Genomic DNA, 22,986 nt, shown 5'->3' on the forward strand with positions numbered 1-22,986 from the left:
CGGGACACCTGGAACCTTTGTCCAGCGCACTCTCTGATGATGTCACTTCCTCCTCAGGAACGGCAGCAGGAGCCACCTGATCATCACGGTCAGAGTCAGCGACGTGAAGGATTAAAGCGTCATGTTCAGTCTGGTGATTCTCACCTGTCTGGTTCCTTGAGCTGCAGAGAGCAGGAAAAACAAGGGAACACACGCTTCCTCAGGCTGGAGGGGGTTGTAGCTATATAGATATTGTAACTATATAGACATATTAAAAACTAATAAATTGATAAAAACAAAATTGCTGCAACTAATTAAAATGAAAATAGAAAATTAATTAATTTACTTACTACCATATATATATATATATATATATATATATATATATATATACATATATATATATATATATATATATATTCAACTGAGTCATGTTTATAAGTGTATGTATCTAAATTAAAATCTGTTTGATTGCTGTTGATTGTTTTGACAGTACTGAACTGTGAAAACTGTGTCTAAATTAATCCAAACTGATGATGCAGTTGATTGGTTTTCACATACATACAGCAGCAATGTGGTGGACTAATGAAATTCCTCCTGTGTGACTGTTCAATTTCTCTGAACTGCAATTCATTAAAATCTTCTTCCCATAATTCCATTTAAAAATCCATTTGGCCACTTCAGTTCTTACACACACACACACTCACACACACACAGGTCAGCTTTGATTTTTATTTCATATTTGATATGACGTACATTGTTTAAACATCATATGCGCTACAGATGGACAAACTGGTTTCATACTTGCACACAAACATGACAGATGTGTTCCCTAAAGATCCTCATAACCAGAGCAAACCACGTGCCCACATCACTGCAGGGGGTGGGGCTTATCACTGACGGACAGCTCAGACAGCCAATGACAGAGCAACTAATCACTGCTGAACAGTCACTGAGAATGCTGGAGTTTCAGTGCAGGGTTTTCGACTGACTCTCTGCCGTCTGATTCTGAAACACAGTAATAATAATAATAATAATAAAAAAATTATGATAATAATAATTATAATTTATATTATAAAATTCTGAAAATATGTAATTTAATATTAATAAAATAATAAATAAACACACTGTTAAAATATAAATAAAAAAGATAATAATTATTGCAGGACTGTCTTACATATATTTTATTTATGAAGGGTGCTTTGCAAATAAAATGTATTATTACTCCACAAAAAATACCATGGTATGGTTATTATGTATATATGCATGTATATATTTTATTTTATTGCCATACCAGCATCTATGGCTATTTTCATGGTGAGATTATTCCTGGTGAAACATTTTTAAAAACATTCATTAGAGTAAAAACGTTGCCTAGTGGCATTTAAAACAGTTCACTACAACCAAATATGCTTTATTGGTACAGTGATCAAATCATATATTTGATATCGTACCTGGGTAAACAATAACATATTAATTTTAGATGAACTGAGTCATACAATGGAGTGGATTTGCGACGGTGTGTGTGTTCAGTCTGCGTCTCACCTGTCGTCCTCGTCCACAGAACACCGTTTTCCGTCCCGTGTGCGCGGGGACGTGTTTGAGCGTGTGTGGTTGTTTCAGTTCTCTTAGTAACTCTGGACTGCTCAAACCCACTGCAGGACAAAAACAGACAGAACGATTCTCACAATGCAACCAGAAACACAAACACTGCATCAGCAAACAACAGCTACAGCAGCCAGCTAACAGGAACATTCTCAGAACGCTCTGGATACGTTCTGAACAAACCTTCTTCCTGTAACGTTAATGGAACGCTCATTCAAAGTTATCTGGTCTTTAATAACGTTAGCACAAAAATATTATGTCGACATTGTTTATGGCACATTTTTCTGTAACAATTTAGTGGGATGTTTGTCTAAAAGAACATTCAAAACTAACATGTTTGCATAGAAATAAAATGGAAAGTTTTCCTTATTGTTAACATTAATGCTCACATAACGAGGAAAAAAAGTTTTTAACATTAAAAAAAAGAAGTTTTTAACATTCAGAAATAATGTTTTGACTCACTCGGCTGTTCAGCGGACGTTGGCGATGAGGGCGTGGCTTTGTTTGGAGTTGTGGGCGGAGTTACATGATCAGTCTGTCATAGAGAGAAACCCGATGAAATCATTGTTTATTTCGTGTTTCCTTTGTATTTTATTCATTACGAGAGTTTCTCTTACCTTGCTTTGGTCCATCGCTGGCTGATCATGTGCTGTTCTGATAGATTCAAATTATAAATGAAGCATTAAACGGACAGATGATGCGTTTACTTTCCCTCACAGCCGCTTCAGCATCAACTACTAAAACACTCAACTTAAGGTGCTAAACAGTTATTAGTTACTGTACTTTTATATCTAGACCGGTCACTGTGTGAAACTTGCTGCTTCGCCGTTCACCACGATCAAGCTTTAGTCTCATTTCTGCAGGAAAATTAATCATTCACTTGCTTTATGGCTCTAAAGTCCACCGAAAACACCCTGAAAAAACACTGCATTACACAGTTCGGAGAAATACTGGAACTTGTTTCACCCCAGTTTTAAAAACACTAATAAACAGCTCAGGGAAAGATCTGTGAAGCGCAGAAACACTGATAACACACGGAGAAGATCTCTTCATCTGCTGTGTACAAACATCTGACAGATGTCTTTATGATGTCAGTTTTAAATCATAAACATCTTAAAGGCATCTTCTAAACGTCTATTCGACATCTGATAGGAAACGTTCTATAGGTGTATTGCAGATGAGCAAAGTCTCAAAAACACATCTTGCAGATGTGAATGCAGCATCAAATAGAGTCGTGATGTGCTATCAAGAATGTTTCAAGAATGTGTTCAGCCAAGCTCACACTTCAACCTTTATTTTAACAGTTTGACCATTTCTATAATCAAACACAAGAAATGTTTAAAAATGATTCCATATCATATTTTATCCCAAAATCGAGTACAGTCACCTGGGGAAATAAATATTTTATACATGTTTCAGATCTCCCAAGCAGTTTGGGGATAAAACAATCTTCTTCGGACAACCTGAAATGTATTTATAAATACAGATAATGCTTTGTTTTGTCTCTTTGCATTCATTTAAAATAATGTAATTATAAAATATGCCCTCATTCACCGTTTAATTATATAACATGCCCTCTCATATACAGTAAATAAATGACAGTCAAAATAAGATGTTAGGGTGTGTCTAAGGAGCAGGGCTGCAGGTGCAGTGTCAGCGCCCCCTGGCTGTGGAGCTGCAGAAGCCGCACAAACTCCTCCGGCATTGCGTGCATGTAGGGGTGCGGCCTCAACTCGTCGTAATAATGGTATGGAACGGGATTGTCCTGCAGATCGGTGCCAAATGGCCAGAATCCGTACACGTGCACATCCTCACACAGTTCCAGCGCAGTGTTAATTAGCATAAACCCCGAGGAGAGGCGGACTGACTTCAGGCCACGCCCCTTCCAGAAACGGTCCAGTGTCCGCAGATAAATGGGGCTGAAGAACGCCACCGGCTGATGGGGTCTGATTGGATGGAGGAGTTTGAGAGCTTTGATGGACTTTCCAGTGCAGAATGTGTAGGCAAAGGCAGGAATAGCGAGGGAGGCGTTTCCGTACACACTGACCCGCTCCAGCAGGCTGCTGAATCTACAGACACACAGATTGAAATAAACACTCTTAATCGCTACTGACAGAACACAGGAAATGTGTGTTTGCCTGTGGAAATGTTTATTTGGTAGGCCTGTTGTTTTACAAAATGCTAACAATAATGGATGTTTTTATAGCATTTAATAATGTTGTCTAATGCCAATGAATGTCTACAAACATGACTGTTGTTTTTAAAAATTATTTAATATATTATTATTGGATTAAAAAAAAGGTTTGTCAAGACCCACTTTAGGTTGGCTTGAGAAGGCCTAGCCTGAAAGTTTAAAGCAGTTGTGAAAGCCTGAAGTTTGAAAATTTAGATAGATGTTGATAACATGTTTCTAGCATGATTAGCAGGTTTTAAGCATTATCAGCCTGTTAATAGCATATTGTTGGCATGATTAACAAGTGACCAGCATGTTGCTAGCTTGATTAGCAAGTGACTAAGCTGTTTCTAGTATGATTAGCATGTTACTAGCATGTTGCTAAGCATGATTAACAAGTGATCAGCATGTTGCTAACAAGATAAGCAAGTGATTAGCATGTTGTTTGCATGATTAGCAAGTGACTAGCCTATTTCTGGCATGATTAGAATGTTACTACCATGTTGCTAAGCATGATTAACAAGTGACTAGCATGTTGCTAGCATTATTAGCAAGTGACTAGCCTGTTTCTAGCATAATTAGCATATTACTAGCGTGTTGCTAGCATGTTTGCTAACATGATTAGCAAGTGACCAGCATGTTGCTAGCATGATTAGCAAGTGACTAGCCTGTTTCTAGCATGATTAGCATGTTATTATCATGTTGCTAAGCATGATTAAAAAATGACCAGCATGTTGTTAACATGATTAGCAAGTGACTAGCCTGTTTCTAGCACGATTAGCATTTTACTAGCTTGTTGCTATCATGTTTGCTAACATGATTAGCAAGTGACCAGCATGTTGCTAGCATGATTGACGAGTGACTAGCATGTTGTTTGCATGATTAGCAAGTGACTAGCCTGTTTCTAGCATGATTAGCATGTTACTAGCATGTTGTTAAGCATGATTAAAAAGTGACCAGCATGTTGCTAGCATGATTAGCAAGTGACTAGCATGTTGTTTGCATGATTATTTGCATGATTAGCAAGTGACTAGCATGTTTCTAGCATGATTAGCATGTTACTAGCGTGTTGCTAAAATGTTTGCTAACATGCTTAACAAGTGACTAGCATGTCGCTAGCATGTTTCTAGCATGATTAGCATGTTATTAGCATGTTGTTAACATGATTAGCAAGTTACTAGCATGATTAACATGCTACTAGCATGTTGTTAGTAGGTGCGTCCCAAATCACGTACTAATGCACTTTTCTGTGATGTTTTGTAGTATAAATATTGTGAGTAATGTGTTCACACTGAAAAATCCAAAAAGAAAAAGTGCACTTTAAACTCCCGGATGATGCACTTAAATAACCGAAAAACGAAGTGTGGAATGTTGGACACTTCATGCACTCAAATATCGCAGCTTTAATTACGGAACGAAGGGGGAGGGGCTATCAGACTCCGATTATGAATGACAAAATAACCTTACATAGTGCATAAGTACATAGTGTATGAGTGCATAGTGTATCATTTGGGACGCAGCTAATATGTTTCTAGCATGATTAGCATGTCGCTAGGATAGGCGTTGTGTGTGCTGTGTGAACATGATGATACTGTAGTTCTACACTAAAAGTCTACATGCTTTTACTCGTCTCACTCACACAGAAACACAGTATATGATGAGAAAAAAGCAATGCAAAAGTAACGTAATGCATTACTATCTATAAAAAATAACTAAGTAACATAATCAGTTACTTTTTTAGGAAGTAGCGCAATATTGTAATACATTACTTGTAAAAGTAACTTTCCACAAGTCTGATATTAGATGCATTATATTAGATATTAGATCTCAAAATTAACAGATTTATTAACATGCTTGTTTTAATGCTTAACGAGCAGAAATGCAATTACAGCAGACTTCACTGCTGACTGCACTGTAAACAATGAAGTTATTGGAGTATGTTTTACGAGAAAATACTATTTCAGTCTTTCTGAGTGAAATACACCATTGTGTGTCATCAGACCAGAAACACAGAATAATAGTTTGTACTTTCTCCACTTTTTTCTCCATTATTGATATGGCTATGCAAATTAAGTGCCATTTAAAAAGCCTGATGCAGTAAAAGCTGTAAATGAGTAATATTGTTAGATTGTACTCTAGTAAGAAGTTTAAATTGTAGCTTTAAAGCATCGTTTACGTGGACGCAAGAAATTAATTCAACAGAGATAATATGTGCAAAGTTCAAGAGTCCATAAAAACATATGGTATGGTAAACTGTCCAATATAAGGGTTTTGTTAGTCCATTGTCACTAGTGTAAAGCTTGCATGTTAGTTTTACACACCTTTATAGAGAGGCAGCGGCTATTTGCATTAAGTGTACGTGGCATATTTTAGATGCTGTTTACACTGAGTGACAACAGACGTATTTTCTTGGCGATATGCTGTTTACACCAAGTTAAAATAGTGATAGATTCTATATACACTTTGCAGTATTTCCTTTGCAATAAGTGTAAATAGGTGTTTTTTTACTATTTATACTTTGTTGTACATTAACAGGATGCAATAGTAGAGTGTAAATGATTATATTAATTAAAATTATGAGATGGAAGCCGCCTTTATTGGGACAATAAAGCCCTCAACCCTAGACCTAACCCTGATATACTGCATTATTAACCACTCGTTATGCAGATTATTTCCACTTTTCTTCATCGAAAACAAATGCCTTTCTGATCTGATATGTGATGAGAAAAGTGAGAAGAACGAGTCCAGCAAAAGATGGAAAAATGAAAATCAGACTGCTATAATTTACATAAAGACAATAAAGAATTTTGGAAGACTATAAAACAAAATAAACCACATTTGAGGATACAAGATTGCAGCAATTCAGTTTCTAAATGATACCATTTAAAGGATTGTTTTTGTGAGTTACAACCTGACAGAAGAGCCAAATCATAATCATAGTGCATAAATGATAAGTGATCAGAATACTTCTTTAACAAATTTACACTACAGTCTGAGCAGCACCTGGTTATAGTGTGAAGAACACACACACACACACAGGCCTATATATATATATATATACTTTTAAACATAACTTCAAGAACCTTTTTCCACTAGAAAGAATATTTTGTGCAATTGAATAATTCCATGGATGTTAAAGGTTCTTCATGGAACCATTAAAGCACCTTTATTTTAGTACGTAGGGATTCCAGTAATGGCTTATTAATGTGTTTTTTGGCTAAACCTTTAGTTAGAATCATTAAAAACAAGAATCCATCTCACTGAGAGCTTTAACTCTAAATTAACTAAAATGTCCTTATTTAAAAGTTAACTAAACTGGTGTTTATGGACACTTACTGAATCTGACTGGGGTTGATGGTTATCAGATCCGTCTTCAGCCCAACATCACTGTCATTAATGTAAGCCAAATTAAACCTGAAACAGAGAGAGAAAACTTCATATTAACAGGAAGGACGCATGGTTACAGATGGATGTGTTGAGGGGGGCAAGGCATGATGGGATATGTGTTTACCGTATGACGAAGTCTGCGCTGTCAATCTCACGTCCACAGCTGCTGTTCTTCAGAATCCCTCCACTGCCAACCACAGCACACCGACCCAGACGACGCCCGCTCCAGGGGAAATCCTGCACACACACACACACACACACACACACATGTTTGTTTTTGTGAATTGTGGGTTCATCCCATAGGCGTAATGGTTTTTATTCTGTACAAACTGTATATTCTATCGCCCTACACCAACACTACACCTAACCCTACCCTTTACAGGAAACTTTTTGCATTTTTACTTTCTCAAAAAAACTAATACTGTATGGTTTATAAGCATTTTGAAAAATGGGGACATGGGTTATGTCTTCATAAGTCACCCTCTCCTTGTAATACCTGTGACATACCCATGACATTATACAAAGTTGTGTCCTGATATGTCACAAAAACACGTGCACACACATACACACACACACACACACACCACAAACGTTCTTATGTAGTTACCAAGGTCTGTGGTATATAGAAATCAATAATACTTTTACCTTTTTTCTCAACTATAAATTACACACACGCATACTGAAAAAGCAAATTTGGAAGCGGTTTATTTAAAACAAAAAAAACAAAAACAAACAAACAAACAAAAAAACCCTGTTTTTAATAACTAAAGATTGTTTGCGGTGTGAGTCCTCATACCTACACATATTTGCATTGCTTTGACTGTTCTCTGTAGATCCTGCCGTCTCGCACGCCATGCGTGACTGATTACATACAATGCCTGCATGCTACTATTACTTTTCAGTCGTTTAGGCATTTTTTAGACACACACACACACACACACACACACACACACACACACTCTTATGTTGTTACCAAGGTCTGTGGTACAGTATATAGAAATCATTTATACTTTTACATTTTTTTCTCAACTACAAATTACACACACGCATACTGAAAACGCAAATTAAAAAAAAAAAAAAAATCCTGTTTTTAATAACTACAGATTGTTTGGGGTGTGCAACCTCATACATCACAGCTACACATATTTGCATTGCTTTGACTGTTCTCTGTAGATCCTGCCGTCTCACACGCCATGCGTGACTGATTACATACAATGCCTGCATGCTACTATTACTTTTCAGTCGTTTAGGCATTTTTAAAATCTTGGTCATGTCCATGAGAAAGAGGAGGTATAATCTACACACCTTGTAGGGCTTGACTAGTTTGACAGCTTGTGTCACATTTAGAGGACAAATCTTGCCACAAACATTTAACATTTAAGCAAAGAAATCGTTTAAACAATAAATGTGTATTAATAACAAACCTCAGGCAGCATGCTGTGAATGGCTGCATTCACCGTGTATGTTTTTATTTTGCTTGTCTCATATGGGATGGTCTGATTGACGGCTGTGTTTCGTTTGGTGAGGAGTAACGATCCTGTGGCGTTACAGTAAATCTGCAGCCTCAATCTGCCACACACACCCACACACACACACACAGAGAGAAGGTTTATTAGCTTTCAGCACCTTTATAAGTATCATCTCTGTTAAAATGATCTCAGCATTCAAAGATTTATAGTCTGAACCATTTTTAACAGCTCACACACTTTTAACATACTGACTCTGATAATGACATGTTTTATTGAAAAGCTGGCACATTCACAAATCTAAATAATCAAACGCTGTAAATCAGATATATACACCCACAGAAATGATAAAGCCACACACAGTATTTCATGCTGATTGTAAGGAAACGTCTGCAGTGTTATGATATGATTCTCTTGAAAGCATCAAATCTGTCAAAATATTCAAAGTCATCAAGAAATTGTGTTCGCAGCCCATGTACAAATAGTAATTGTAAACATTTTAGGTTTTTGTGCACAATCTTATACTAACTATACTCTCAAAAATAAAGGTTTTAAAAGTGGCTTTCCACAGTGATGCCGTAGAAGAACTAGTTGGGTTGCCTAAAGAAACAATTTTAAGTGTAAACATTTTCACCAAAATAAATAAATAAATAAACTAACATGAAAAAAAACCTGTCTGTGCAATGAAAAAATTCCATGGATGTTAAAGGTTCTTCAGTGAACCACCAATGCCAATAAACAACCTTAATTTTTAAAGGTAATATTGTGTAGGATCAGGATTATGTCAGCAGGGTTTCATGAATCTAAATCTGACGTAACATTAGACATAAAATACTGAATCTACATCGTTTGAGAATATCTGAATATTTCTGTCTAAAATATCAAACTCTATCTTAAAATATAAATTGAACACGCATGAGTGGATCTCTTAGGTTTGTGGTTTGACATGACAGTGTAACTCATTAGCTTCACAAGTGCACTGAGAGATGACATTAACAGGAATGCGAGGCATCAAGTTGTTCCTGTTCTTCAACTTTCATCACTCAGCAGCTTCTTCAGTTTGAACAAAACCTTGAAAAATCTGCCAAAGGCAAAAAAAGACGCACAAACCTGTTGACCTCCCGCTCCGTTGCGTTCGATTTGTACGGGCAGCTCAGGAAATCTGATAGCTCCCGTGTGAAACTCTGCATTTTAATACTGAGAAGGAAACAAAGACATTTAATCATGATATCTGTGCTCTGAAACAGAATCGCTGCTTGATCTTGATTCTCACGCACGTTTTGGCCGGTTTGATGATGGAAAACTTGCGTCTGAGTTTAGCGCAGTGCATCTGCTGAAGAGTGTCCATCATCTCATCTCTGAAAGAAAGAAACACGCTTTCAAAGCCACCGAATCATATTTCATTTGATTGAATTTCTAAGGCGCTAAATGACCAACATAATCAAACTTTGCTGTCACACTCAATTTACTGCATGCTTCTGTTTAGAGTTTTTTATCCAGTCCAAGCCCTTTTAGTGTAATTGTAGCTCCACGTGTCAGATCTTGAGTGATTTTGATCAAGTGAAGGTCAGAATAACTGCAGTAATATCTCCAGATGAACTCTTACTGGACTGAAGCAGCTCAGCTTTACTTGATTCTCCATCAGTCATGTTTTAGAGTCTCAAATCTGATCATCAGGATCTTTTGAGGAGCGTTTGTTTCCAGAAGCTTTACTTTCACTGTTCCTCAGCGGAGGAATGATCTTCACAAGCCTCCAGAACATCTCACATCTTCTGAGGAGCCTTTATTTCTTCATCTCTCAATCACTGCATTATATGTTTGGATCATTTACATCTCATCTTATTACTGGAGATATAGAGCCACGAATCATATTTAGATCAGTTTATGTCAGTATCTGCTGCACTGTTTTAAAGATCTCACTGATTTACATCACAAGCAGCAGAATATCATCATATAAATATCAGCATATGCAGCAAATTGCATGTTTTAGCTCAGTTTGAGTCTCTGAATAAGACTGAGCTGTTTTTACTTTCATATTCTCACTCTATCAGACTATATGAGTCATAAACGCCTGATTTATCAGATACAAAACAAAGACACATACGCAAACATTTGTTTTAGATTTTGTCTAAAAGTTCATTAAACTGTTCCTTTTCAAAAAATGAGACCTTTCACACTATTTTAGTATAATATGTTTATTAATTTGAGATACTTTTACACCTTTTGGGATAATATACTGAATTGCTTACAATATGTTATTATTTATTTTTGTTTCCAAAAAATGCGGACAACTTCCAGAAGAAAGTGGTTTACGTGTGTGTGGTTCTGCTGCTAGAACCTGTAAAGGATTTCGGCAATCTTGGTCTGGTTTACTGGAGTACAAGGTCATGCTACATCTGGGAGGAGCCTGGAAATTTTGGGGAATTGCCAACTTATGTCAAGAAGATGACAGAGTTGATTGCTGATTCAGATACTGATATCGTCAGCCCAGAGCTGAGGACAAGAAACACGAAGCTGAAGACAGACCTTTGATTGAAACTGTGATTATTGTATTTTATACTTCAGTAGTTGAGTATTATTTGCCTATATATTTTTGTTTATTATAAAAAGAAACTGCAACTGAAGGAATAGAATTAGTAATTACAGACAATGCAAGATAGACTATTACCAATACGTTTGCTAATTATCAATACAACTAGAAAGATCCTTAAAAATGGGAAAAGATGACAAAACAGGATCCTCCCTGTTCAAATAGAAATATATGTGTAGATTACATTGGAGATTAGGCCTATACACTACATAGGAAAAAGGGGGCTTCAGAAGTCTAGAGAAAATTGAGAGATTGATAAGAACTGGAATAACTTGGAAAAAGGAAAAAGCAAGTAGACACCATATCAATAGTGGTTAGACTAGCCAAATTTAAGAAGAACATGAATATAGAAGAAATATACTGAATTGTGCAAGAAGGTAATTTTAGAAAATGGCCCAGAAACAAATCATAAAGATCACAAAACTACTCAGATTGTGAGATTTATTTGGTGATACTGGAACAAATATTTCAATAACTATGAAATACTGTGACGAATACGGGAGTGTATTCTAGCATTGGCAAGAAGAGTTAATGGTAAAATAATATATAAGTTTGAGGAATAAAGATAGAGTAAAATAATATATAGATAGGAGGATATTACCTTTTACTTGTAGTAAGAATGATAAATTAAAATAAAATAGAATAACATGAGCTGGAATGTATATAGATAGTGGGATAGTCTTACAGATCTGAAACAGGGATGACGTTATATTTGTGGGGGGAGCATATCTGGTGGCAGAAAATGACGTTTTCATTCATAGTATGTCCATTTAAACGTCTGCGTTTAGCTTCAAATGGCATCTTTGACGACAATATTCTATAAAAATTTGCATTCCGATCTTGACATCATAAGGGACAAAATAACTTTTTTCTCTTATTCCATGGATTTTACCCATTTACCGCCACTTGTTCCCAGTGTTTTTCTGCAACCACTATGCGTGCGACGTCTACTCTGACTTGGTCTATTTGAACTGGATGATATCACTGAACTGACATACCTGAAAAATGACGCTGTCTTCTCAGAAACTGTTTTTCAGTTTGATGCAGTAAAGCCGCTTTGACATGAAAAGTATTGTATAAAGGTCACTTGACTTCACAAAAATGTAAGGTTTGCAGGTGTAAGTGTAGGTGTAGGCGTACAGACTAACACCTCCGTATAAAAAATGAGGCCAGGCTGGAATAACAGGTCATGTTGCTTACCAAATGACTGATGAACTCACTGCACTGAAGCAGTGGCTGAATTTAGAACTGATACATTTTATTTTATTAACCTTGTTTAACATGGTAAAGAATTTATAGTAAAGCATTACTGATAAGAAGAATGTTTTATACTTTTTGGAAGACCTATGAATAAAAGAGATTGTGGGCTTTGGTAGACTTTGAATTTATATTAGCTATACTATATTAAAATTAAAATAAATTTTATGGTAAAAGAAGGAACTCTTGTATAGAGCATGTTATAAGATGAATTTGTGAATTTAAAGTACAAAAGACTTAAAGGATGGAAATTTGTAAGCATGGGAGATTACATACAAAACAGATGATGGGAACCTTTTTTATTAATATTGAATGTGTAATTTATGTTTGAACTTATATAATGTTCTCAGAAATTCTGGAAAACATCATAAGGACTCCTCTGGATACAAAGGTTTAATTACTGGCATGTTTTTGAAAATAATGAACGTATGGCAAGTACTATAATGAATCAGAGGTAGAGTTTTGTGATGTGATATTTATGCAACAATTACTACATGGGCTTTTGTGTTGGAGTTTATGTTGTATAATACAATGAAGGTACCAGAGATTGTGTGAACGCACAAGAAGTTTTTACTGAATTAAAGGAGAAAATGTGTTTGGAAAATATTCAACTTTTTAGAAACTTTTAATAATCTAAATAATTCGAAAACTTTTGGGAAAAATATTACAAATCTCAATGGAAGTAAATCAAATTTAGATTTTCTGTCACGTATTATTAAGAATTCATGTAAAATTGTGGATAAAGCTAAAATAATAGATTGTTTAAATGAACATTTTGTGGCCACGGGTACACTTCAGTCAAATAATTTGACCCGTGATAATTCTTCTAGTGTAAATCATTTTAAGGTAGACCAATTATTTGATTTTAACCCAGTAACGGTTTCAGAGGTTAATAAGGCACTTAAATCTTTAGATAGTAGGAAACAGGCTGGTCCAGATAAGTTAGATCCACATTTCTCTGGCAGCTGGTTTTATTGCGTCACCACTAAGCAATCTTTTTAATCTCTCTTTATATACAAATGAAATTTCTTCAATCGGTTAAACCGCTTATGTCCGGCCATTATTTAAAGGGGGTAATCCAACTGTATTGAATAATTATAGGCCTATTTTGAAATTGTCCATTTTATCAAAGGTTTTCATTGGATAATATAATATTTATAATTATTATTTAATTGGATCATAAAAACTATAGTGCTGCTCTTTTTATTGATTTATCCAAAGCTTTTGATTCTGTAGATCATGAAATTTTGAAGCAGAGGCTAGTTAGTGTAGGTTTATTAGTAAATACTGTTGGATGGTTTGTTAATTACTTATCGGACAGATTTCAATGTATAAATATAGAGGGACTCACTTCTTGTCCTCTGAATGTAAATATCGGCGTACCACAGGGATCGGTCCTTGGGCCATTATTATTTATTTTATATATTAATAATATTGGGAATAATCTTGCACATTCAAGTTTTCATTTATATGCTGCTGGTGATTTACTCCTCTGCATCAACATTGGATCAGACTCTGAGTCGTCTTCAATCTGATTTTGATGCAGTTCAGCATACACTGAGCAATTTAAAACTTGTTTTAAATGCGGAGAAATCTAAACTTATGATGTTTACAAAAAGAAAGTCTGCACTTTCAAACTCATGCTCAATTACTACTCTTCAAGGTTTGGAGATTAAAGTAGTATCTAAGTATAAATACTTGGGATTTTTAATTCTCTTTCTTTTGGGTCTCATATTCAGTACTAGCAACTGAAAGTGAACTATACCTTTGAGATTTCTATCTGTGCCTGTTGTTCCTGTGTTACAGGTTCATGATAAAGGTTTTTACTTCTAGTTTCTTTTCAAACGAACTAGAGTCAAATGATTCTAATAATAAAAAAAAAAAAAAAAAGTGTTTTCCCCAAGAATAAGACTGTAAATCCCTTCTGTTTTTATCTTGACTTGATTTGGGTGGAGCAGAGCCTGTCAAGTAACAGGATGCACCACAGGGAAGTCAAGTAAAAATGTCTTGTACAACTGATCCTTTGATATGAATGTTGATTCAGGAACACGTCCTTTTGTAAATTACAACAATGAGGTTAAACTAATTGTGCAGAAAGATCACTGCTGCTGAATACTTCTTATAAATGTGTCATTTAAAAACAAATATCATTGCATCTGAACAGAAGTGGGATATGGAAGTGGGTTATTATAGCATTGCTCTGATTTTCTGATCAAACAACATGAGAATCTCATTCATCCAGCTAACAGAAATATGTTCTATGGAGGTTTTGCTGACGTTCCCATTAAGTTATGAATGTTCTTCAAAATGTCCAGTCAAATAAATTTTGTGCGGTAAAGTTAGTTTTATCTTGGACATTCGTTAGACATTCAAACTTTTCTTCAGCATTAATTTCTATGCAATTGCACAACGGTCATGGATCGTGCTGTATCTCATTCAGATCACATTTAAAAGCATAATATCAAAATGAATAACATTATTATTCGATTATGTAATTGTTTTAAGCATCTGAAGTGAAAAAGTCCTCATGAAGATCCCCACCTGGACACGTCAAGTTATGGAGTGTCTCAGAAGTGCAAAATCCACAATACACCATTAAATGTGTGCATTATTCCATAAAAACACTGAAAACGTGATCCTTTGTTCATGTGTAGTTAATGTTAGCAAATAGATTAAGACAATTTTTAACTTTTATATGATAAATATATCTGTTATAAATATATCAGTAAACTGAATGTCTTAACATCTATTTAATTTTGTGGTTGTTTTCTTGAAAGAAAAAACAATGTGTCTTTATCTATTCCTTCTATGTCTAGCTTGTACTTATTTGAACAATGTCTAAAACTTGGTATTACAAGCACTTCCTGTGTTTGTTTGCCTCTTTAAGAAGAATCGCCTTATTTATCCCCCAATTGTAAATCGCTTTGGATAAAAGCGTCTGCAAAATGACTAAATGTAAATGTAGAGCTCAGATCACCTACAATACATACATGCAGCATATAATACACAAATTAGTCCAATTAGTTTCCAAGTTCAAATCTATTAAAATTTCTGCTTTTGTGACCCCATGTCGTCAGACCAGTTATAACACTGTCACAATTCTGACACACATCATACCTTTAAAATAAATTGGATAAAGAACTTTATCAATAAGCTTCCATCTGTACGGAATCTCCCTTATGCTATTTTTTTCCAAACCATGCTTATTAATGTGTAATTATAGTATTATGAAAATCCCTGTCAAATTATCCTTTTTTCATAAGCAAATATTATTAGCTTGGTCCCTCATTTTTATGCAATTTTACACCTCACTCTATATCAACATCAGTCTCTTTTCTTTGATAATTGGTTTAAAAAAAATGATTATTTTTGTGTCTCATCTTCACTATCAAAATGGTTCAATCTGTAATTATTCTGAGGTCTGTAGCTGCTGCTCTCGGCATCGCGGTCCATCTTGCCAATGTGTCTGTGTTTGCATTGTCGGTGTGCAAATTAGCAGTATTTATTCACTTATTGTAACTCCCCTTTTATGCAATCTCCGCCTTTTCTCCCCACTCCACCCCCACACCTTACCCACAGCGAACAACGCCCCTTTTCAGAGTTTTTCAAACCGGAGGTGTGAAATAGCACCTCTGAAACAGGGGGGTTTCATGACCCTTTAAGCGTGAAACACCTGTTAGTTCAAAAGAGTTTGCGACTTTTGCTGATGCACGCATATCAGACATTTGTAAGTAATGATTGCCATTTATCATCTAAATCAAAAGTCTGTTTCTGTTGAATGGTTTTGTAAGTGATATTTCATGGAAGAAAGTTTGGTCATTACGTCACAAATACCTGATAACTGTCACGGTGCACACAGCCGGGAGGAACGAGGAACTCGGAGATGTAGAATTACCTCAAACAGTCTTTAATGAACTCAAACAGAGCAAGACAAGGCAGGACTGAGACACAATGGGAGCGTAACGAGTAGACCAGACGACAACTAACTGAACAGGCAGGAACTAATATACACAGGATAATTAACTATACACAGCTGGAACATAATCTTAATCAAAGTGAACTAGGACAGGGACATGAAGGACCAAATAAGGGCATAGAGGAGGAGATACACAAGACACGACTGACAATGATAAAATGAGAGAAAAAAGTACATTTAATTGGATTCATTATGCAGATAAGTGCTCTCTAAAAAGACATAAGAATCATATTAATAACAACTGTTCTATCTGTTTAGAGAACCCTGAATCCTCTTTAAATGTATTTTGGAATTGCTCTCACACGATGACATTTTGTTGTGACATTCTTGACTTTATCAAATGTTACATGAATCCTAATTTTGAATTTGGATCATGGTTTTCATGATTGTGGAAAGGAAAGTGATATTTATTTCATAAACCTTAGTTTCCTGTTAGCTAAATATCATATGCATAAATGTAAATTTTCTAAATGTATTTTTCATTTAGCGAGTTCTCTACCAACTTAAAAGCAATAAGAATAATGGCTTTGTTGAAGGACTGAAGGAGCCTGGATTTTTGTTATTGTTGTCCAGACACACATCACACACAAACTTTGGAAATATGATTATGTGTATTTTTGGTTAATTTTACAAATATTCAAATCTATATAACTTCCTGACAATACGACCTCATGTTGCCACACCCACTGTATTATATTCACATTCACAGCTTAACATTATGTATTAACGTTTTTCCAATTAATTCACATATTTACAGTTTATTTGCACAATGTTTTGCTTATTTCCGAATCTGGGAGCGCATATCTTTTTTTTATTATTTTTATGCACTTTTTTGACAGTCCCTTGATTTGTTTCGACCTAAAAATGACATTTAAATCACAATATAGGCTACCTGTTTAAACACTTCATGACAGCAAGCACGCTATAGTGGTAACATAAGCAAAAAGAGAAATCACTTAGAAACTATCAGTCTCAGACTTTATAACAGTCTGACTTAAAATACACACAGAGCCTGATTTAATTTCGCGATAATTAATAAAATATTCAAAAATATTGAAAATGTTCACCTGGACGAGTGTGTGTTGCGTGTGTAATAAAACATCACACACACACCCTGCAAGAGAATCAGGACCATTAGCAGCCTCGAGACCCGCTGGAGAAAAGCCAACGCCATCAGACAGACACATGAACGAGTGTGTGTGTGTGTCTGTGTGTGTGTGTGTGTGTGTGGTCGAGGGGGTTAAAGGTGACCCCTCCCCATCTCCACACGTACGCATAACCCCGCCCCTCTCGAAACTCGCCCTGTAAACCAGTTTATAGGAAGACCTTGTCATTTGCATTGTGCAAATTTGTTAGTGAAAATGATTTTCCTTTATTTAACATCTGATAGAAAACGTCCTATAGACGTACAAAAAAACCCAAATTAATAGATACATACTGTTGCACACACACACACACACACACACACACACACACACACACACACACACAAAAAACAAAAACACGTCCAGTCATTCATATAGTCAGCAAAGTAAAAAGCCTTTAATCCCCGACGTAGGGCAACTTTGGCTGATACGTGTTAATATGTAGTGCTGCATTAGTATAAAGGCTTTTTACTTTGCTGACTATACGACTGCCTGGAGGTGTATTCTTTTGTTGTGAAACAGGATCCACCTATTATTTTGAACATTTAGTTCCCTTTCTGAAGAAACCCATATTTAAGGCGTTTCACACTGAGCGCGATCGCCCACGAACGTTGCTTTCACTCCTAACCCTAACCCTAATTCACGCCTCCACGCTAGGTGGCGCAGACCAACAATGCATTTTTTCCTCATGTAGCCTATGTATCTCTTATATGGCTTTTGCATTGTTTGCTGCTCTATGTACAGGATTAAATTAAGATGAATATCTTCAGTAATTTTGATTCTATAATAGGTAGACATGCACTCTTTGTATGTTTTATAATAGACCACTACCTGCTTGTCATAAACATCCTTTATTGTTATAAAAAATACCGTGAGCTGCATAAAAAAATACAGAAAATATGGCTGGACATCCTTCTGTGTTTGTTTACAATGGTTTTCGAAACAGCTACCATTCTCACCCTTTTGTGCAACAGCAGCTGTTCCGGGCACCTGATCTAAGCTCAAGTCTGATTGGACGGTCTGTTTCATCGCGAAGCGACGGGGAATAAAATCGACACACAGGACGAAAAAAAATATTCGCTTTTTCGCGCTGCGAATAATGCGCCTAGTGTGAATAACCCCATTAAGGATCTATTGTTTCGATTCAAACGCGTCATCGCGCCGAACATTTGCGCCGATTTTCGCATTCAGTGTGAAAAACCCTTTACGCCTGCAAGCGGAGGATTCATGTCCATTCAAAGTGATGGAGCACGTGCCCCCTCGGATTTTTGAGCCAAGTGGATTTTGAATGCAGCTTCCAAAAGACCAAAAATAGCCGAATAATATTTTTTATATTTGATACGTTCACACCGACGTGATTAGATCGTTCAGTACGTCGATCACATCACAGCTGCTAAATTTGTACAGCGCTGCATTATAACCAATCACACACCATGCTGTTGAGCTTATGAATGCAATGACCAATCAGAGTCGTTCAGATGAGTCATAATGCTGGTGTTTTCTTCACTCGCTCGCTGTCTGAACACCTCTTTCTGGCGAATTCTCTTGTCAGAAACAACAAGTGCCAACGTGTGTACGGATTGGTATGTAAGATACTAATTTCACAGTGTAAACAGCTTCAGTGATTTTAACGGGAGTTTTTGAGACTTGAACTCAGTTCAACTGAAGTCAGTGAAAATGGTTTTTGATAATGTAAATGTTCTTTGCTCTCTTTCTGTACAATAAAAGTGTTATGGTTTTAGCCTAGCTTACAATGTTTTTATTAAATTCACATTAAATACAAAGTCAATCGTACTAAAAATATTTTATGGCATGACACCAATATCTTAAGTAAATAGACAGCTTTTTATGCATAGTTAATAGACTGCATTATTAGGCTACTTGACCAAGTTGGAAAATGCATATATTTACACATATTTGAGAATCGAGATTTCAAGATTAATCTATTTCAGGGGTTAGTTATCACGGGTGGGTTTTTGGCCTAAATAGACGTCTCCGTGTTTGTGTGACTTTCAGACTGTCTTTGTCAAGGTTTGAGAGGATTATAGAATTATTTTAATCACAGACTTAAACTTGTGTGTATTTTCTAAAGCTACGGCAGTTTCTGTACAGCTCACAGAGATCGTGTTCTGGCAAGGTTCTAATGAACAAAAGTTCCATTTAATGTTAGAATTCTCATTCAAATCCTATCTTGTGTTTAAATGTTAGCTACTAATTTCAGAACGTTCAGAGAACATTGAACAATAAGTGTCTTCGGGGGGCCATTTCAGTCTCCGTGTCCCCCTCCACCGGGGCTTAATTTGTGCCGAATCCTGCCGGACCTCTCGTTTTTTGACTTTCTGCGTTCCGGTACCCGTTTGCGCGGATCCACGGGCTTCTGATGAGGCTCAATGGACTTAAACGCCGCGTCTTTGAAAATGTTCGGTAATGAAATGAATTTCGGTCTTGAACGGAACTTCACGTCCGGTGAGCCAACGCCTTTAAACACAAAATATTGGTTCCGATGATGACACTAAGGGAAAGATTACCGATACAAATGGTCAGTGAGAATACTACCAACGCAATATCATTTAGTAATTTTTTTAGCAGATTTCAAAAGGCATTGACCCCGTATCAATGACAAGTCCCCGCATCTTGATATTCTTTATTTAGCTGTGCTGCTCTCCACTGAGCTGCGCTCTGATGCTGGTTGACAAAAAGTTCAAAATTAATTTCGGTCTGTTCCTCTGTAGTCTAATAACAGCTCAGGCCAGTGTCAGAATTACTGAGAGGGACAAATCAAAGACTGCGAACATGAATTTCAGCGGTGAGCTATACCCTTGCGAAAAATAACCAATAATAATAATAATCACATAATAATAATCACAATAATAATAAAAAGCATGCATATAGTTAAATCATGGTAACCACAAATGAACAATTGTTTTGCTACAATAACCACAGTTTAAGCATGCCCAGAATCGGCCAGAGCTCGGGCGCATGTGTTTTTGTCACGGATGTAAAGCACTCGGCCGAATCTGCAATGACTCGGCTTATGTTCAGTCGAGCCCAGTCTCATGAAAAATGCGTAAATATTTCTGTCTTATTTAAAATATAATTCTATTATAATCCTGTTCTGAATTTATTCATTTTTAAAATTATAATGATGATAAAAACAGGACTGATAATTATAGCCTGTTATATCAGGGTTGTGATAATTTATAAAGTCACTCTACGTTTTTTAAAATAAATAATGTAAGGCAAGGCAAGGCAAGTTTATTTATATAGCACAAATGGTAATTCAAAGTGCTTTACATAAAAGAAAGTAAAATAATCATGAAGAAAAATAACAAAAATAAAACAAGCAATTTTAAAACTTTGCTAATTATTTAAAAATTGACTTATTTAAAATGAATTTAAAACAGTTAAAAATAGAAAATAATTTCACATAAAATACAGTGAATATGTAAAATACAGTGCAATTAGTTCGGACGTCGCACAGTGCTCCTTCAATAAATGCACAGTTAAACAGATGAGTTTTGAGTCTAGATTTAAATGTGACTAATGTTTTAGCACATCTGATCTCTTCTGGAAGCTGATTCCAGCTGCGGGTGGCATAATAACTAAAAGCAGACTCCCCTTGTTTTATGTGAACCCTTGGTATTTCTAAATGACTCGATCCTAATGATCTGAGTGCTCTGCTAGGTTTATATTCAGTGAACATATCTGCAATATATTTTGAGTCATTGAGTAAAAGTACTTTAAAATCAATCCTAAATGTAACTGGACGCCAGTGTAAGGACTTGAGGACTGGTGTGATATGTTCAGATTTTCTGGTTCTAGTCAGAATCCTGATAATCCTGACTGTAATAAAAAAAAGTTCAAAGTAATAGTTTTTAGTTATATAACATAAAAACCCATCGACGTCCTTTAAACTAACAGCAGGAAAGAAACAGAACAGACACCAATTGTTTATATTGCTGTGTGTAGAACATTAGCTGCATTTTTAATATTGAATTTTAAAGCATTGTAATTTCGTCCCCCTTCACTTTATTCGGGCAGGTGTGTTGTAGAGGTTTCTAGATTTAAATTCATAAGAGTCAGTATAGATAGTCTATGCATGACATGACGTTTTATTCGTATCCAAAATGAGAAGTGAATATCTGGAGCGCTCAAGACTCTCATGCAGATGTGTTTATCATGTGATGTTTTTTTCGTAAGACTAATTTCTCCTCTTATTCTTACTCCTCGTCTTTTCTTTGTTAATGTTCTCCTGAAGGTGATAGTATATTTTCATCCAATGTTTTGAAAAATAATAATAATAATAATAATAATAATAATAATAATAATAATAATAATAATAATAAAAACATCCGGCTATTGCTGTAGCTGAGCTGAATAAAAAGCAGAAAAAAACGTAAAGACAATAAACACACGAATGCGAAAATATACGGTTTATGTGTGTTTTTCAAGTTATCTCCAGGCAATAAATAAACTTTATGAATAATGCAGTACTGGTTGACATATCATTTAGTAGCCTATAGAAACTATACAATTCCTGCCTTATTCCGTGCTCGTAGTAGCCTTTATAAAACGCATCTCAAACCCCGTTGCACACCGTTTCCAGGAAACATGTCGTTCAAAACGGAAACCGTAGCAAAACGGTGCACACCGGTTTGAGCTTGAACTTGCCCCAGCTATGCATGCTCTCTTCGAACAGTTCTTGTAAAATAATATTAATGTAATAATATAAGTATACAAGCACACCGCTCCGCTGAGAACTCAACTTACCGATAGCCGCGGACGTTATGAAGGCATCCTGGTAGTTTAATTCATTTAAGGTGTCTGAACGTGAGGGATCATCCCGGATGAGATCGTCAGGTGAAAGGTCATCATCATGTGGATCATTTTATTTACGACTAAATTATTATTCATTCATTTTACTAATAGTTAGATTGGGCAGGCTTTCACAAAATGCCGTTTAATTACAAAAAACAACAACAAAAAACAAACAAAACAAACAAATAAACAAACATGCAATTGCCTTGACAAAAGGGCACTTTGGGCATCAAGTGCCCCCCCCACACCCCCCCCCCCCCCCCCCCCCCCCCCTGCATGTACCTGCAAAAATGCATAAAACAACTCAGTCCATTTAAGTCCATAGGCATACACAAATAAAACCATAGAAAAACAATGATAAACCCATATGTTTCCCAGTAGGCACACAACGTCATAAGACCTTGATATTTGGTTAAATCTCGGTTTCGACGTTGGGTGACCAAAATTTTTTTTTTTTTTTATTTTTTTTTTATTATGCAAACAGACTATTACAAGATTTACAAAAAACAAATTAAATGCAAAAAACAAATTCAGAGACCAACATAACATACATATCAGTACGATTTGTGTGTGTGTGTGTGTGTATGTGT

General features: G+C 35.8%; 1 protein-coding gene across 4 annotated transcripts; it reads right to left on the reverse strand.

The window, feature by feature from the left end:
• Positions 1 to 697: 697 nt before the first annotated feature.
• On the reverse strand, positions 698 to 22,461 carry LOC109059928 (alpha-2,8-sialyltransferase 8E-like). 4 transcript variants are annotated; one of them, XM_042713915.1, is made up of 10 exons: positions 22,349 to 22,461; positions 9,888 to 9,968; positions 9,721 to 9,807; positions 8,569 to 8,713; positions 7,269 to 7,381; positions 7,094 to 7,171; positions 2,202 to 3,653; positions 2,047 to 2,119; positions 1,525 to 1,634; positions 698 to 987 (listed from the first exon to the last, which is right to left on the reverse strand). In XM_042713915.1, exons 2-7 carry the CDS (start codon positions 9,959 to 9,961, stop codon positions 3,200 to 3,202), a joined length of 951 nt encoding a protein of 316 aa, XP_042569849.1. In that variant the 5' UTR covers positions 9,962 to 9,968; positions 22,349 to 22,461; the 3' UTR covers positions 698 to 987; positions 1,525 to 1,634; positions 2,047 to 2,119; positions 2,202 to 3,199. The 4 variants fall into 4 exon arrangements, with proteins under 4 accessions (XP_042569849.1, XP_042569846.1, XP_042569847.1 ...); XM_042713912.1 differs by lacking the exon at positions 22,349 to 22,461 and adding an exon at positions 17,501 to 17,649; XM_042713913.1 differs by lacking the exon at positions 22,349 to 22,461 and adding an exon at positions 16,292 to 16,473.
• Positions 22,462 to 22,986: the final 525 nt, after the last annotated feature.

Source organism: Cyprinus carpio, chromosome A23, assembly GCF_018340385.1.
Source record: "Cyprinus carpio isolate SPL01 chromosome A23, ASM1834038v1, whole genome shotgun sequence".
Classification (NCBI taxonomy): Eukaryota; Metazoa; Chordata; class Actinopteri; order Cypriniformes; family Cyprinidae; genus Cyprinus; species Cyprinus carpio.

Bases quoted from the DNA above. Each gene is read 5' to 3' on its own strand.
- LOC109059928 (XM_042713912.1), bottom strand. From the start codon at position 17,607: ATGGCGTTGGCTTTTCTCCAGCGGGTCTCGAGGCTGCTAATGGTCCTG. The intron at 7,172-7,268 runs GTAAACACATAT...TCTCTGTTTCAG, and splicing joins AGCGCAGACTTCGTCATACG to GTTTAATTTGGCTTACATTA. The intron at 3,654-7,093 runs GTAAGTGTCCAT...GTGTGTCTGTAG, and splicing joins ATCAACCCCAGTCAGATTCA to ATTCAGCAGCCTGCTGGAGC.